Raw genomic sequence first — 1,080 nt, forward strand, 5'->3', positions numbered from 1 at the left:
CTTTTTACAATATAAGACTCCTAGTAAAAGGATGTTTCACGTTTTAAGCAGTCTTACAAACAACTGTTTCAAACTCCGAAGACACTTATCATGGTGGGAAGAAAGGGGAAGTCAGGGAGAAGGGCGCTTCATGAACTGGGCTGTTTGAGCCTTCCCTTGAAACCATCTAGCATCATTCTTACCATTTTCCTGCAAAATAAAGTCTCAACGTAAGGGCAATGCACTGGTCGAAGAAGCAGAAGCTGTCACCGTGGAAACACAAAGGTGGATGTGCTAAATGCAAATGAATTTAGAAGGAATATAAGTTTCGTTTCCTAGCCACCAAAAATAGTTTGATGGATTTGTGCCAGAATTGGAAATAAAAGCGAGTTCTTTCCTCCCTGCACCCAACAGAGTTGCCTTTGAAGTCACATGTGCTCCACAGGGCACAGATAGAAACAAAACTCAGGCTCTTTTAAAATTTTATTATGTGTGGTTTGGTATGAGGCAGTGTCCTTCAAGCATTTGCAAAAAGTCATTTTCAGCCTCTTCTTAGATATGCTGAACTTTTCTTTTATTCCCTGGAATTTAAATCAATGCTTCCCTCTGGTTATACCTTCTGGTCCCAGAGACAGCCTCAGGGACTTGGCCCAGTTGCCTGGATCAGGTTCAGGAGCTGCCTGGATGGACGATGTGTAGGGACCGAGACTGACTCTCCTCCACCACCTGGCAAGCGCTGGCTGGCATTGCAGCCTTCTGGCCTCCCCTGTCCAGCTCCCTGGGAGGCCTCAGGCCCTCCTAAGCTCACCATTCTGCCTTTGCAGGCCTATGGGATGAAGTGCAGCTGTCCATCCTTCATGCCTGGTACCCCACACAGAAGGGAAGAAAAATATCACATTTGGAATAGTAGCAATTATGTTGCTGGTATATTTCAAAACGAACCCATCTTCAAAATCGGGCATTTCTTGGTAAGGCTCTTTACAGCCTTAAGTATAGAAATGTTTATATTGTTTGTTTTGTTTTGTTTTCTGCCTCAATATGGAGCTTAGAGTATGGACTTCTTTCTCCTGAGCCAGTTTCACATAACTAGGAACTAAAAGA

General features: G+C 44.0%; 1 protein-coding gene across 1 annotated transcript in view; it reads right to left on the reverse strand.

Annotated features, from left to right (window-relative positions):
• Positions 1-407: 407 nt before the first annotated feature.
• Positions 408-1,080, reverse strand: part of LOC105810178 (chromosome unknown open reading frame, human C10orf113) — a 48,248-nt gene continuing 47,575 nt past the window's right edge. Inside the window, 2 exon segments of the mRNA XM_012644108.1 lie at positions 408-749; positions 751-805. Coding sequence (XP_012499562.1) covers positions 408-749; positions 751-805 — 397 coding nt within the window.

This window comes from Propithecus coquereli, unplaced genomic scaffold (assembly GCF_000956105.1).
Source record: "Propithecus coquereli isolate 6110/MARCELLA unplaced genomic scaffold, Pcoq_1.0 Scaffold103, whole genome shotgun sequence".
NCBI lineage: Eukaryota > Metazoa > Chordata > Mammalia > Primates > Indriidae > Propithecus > Propithecus coquereli.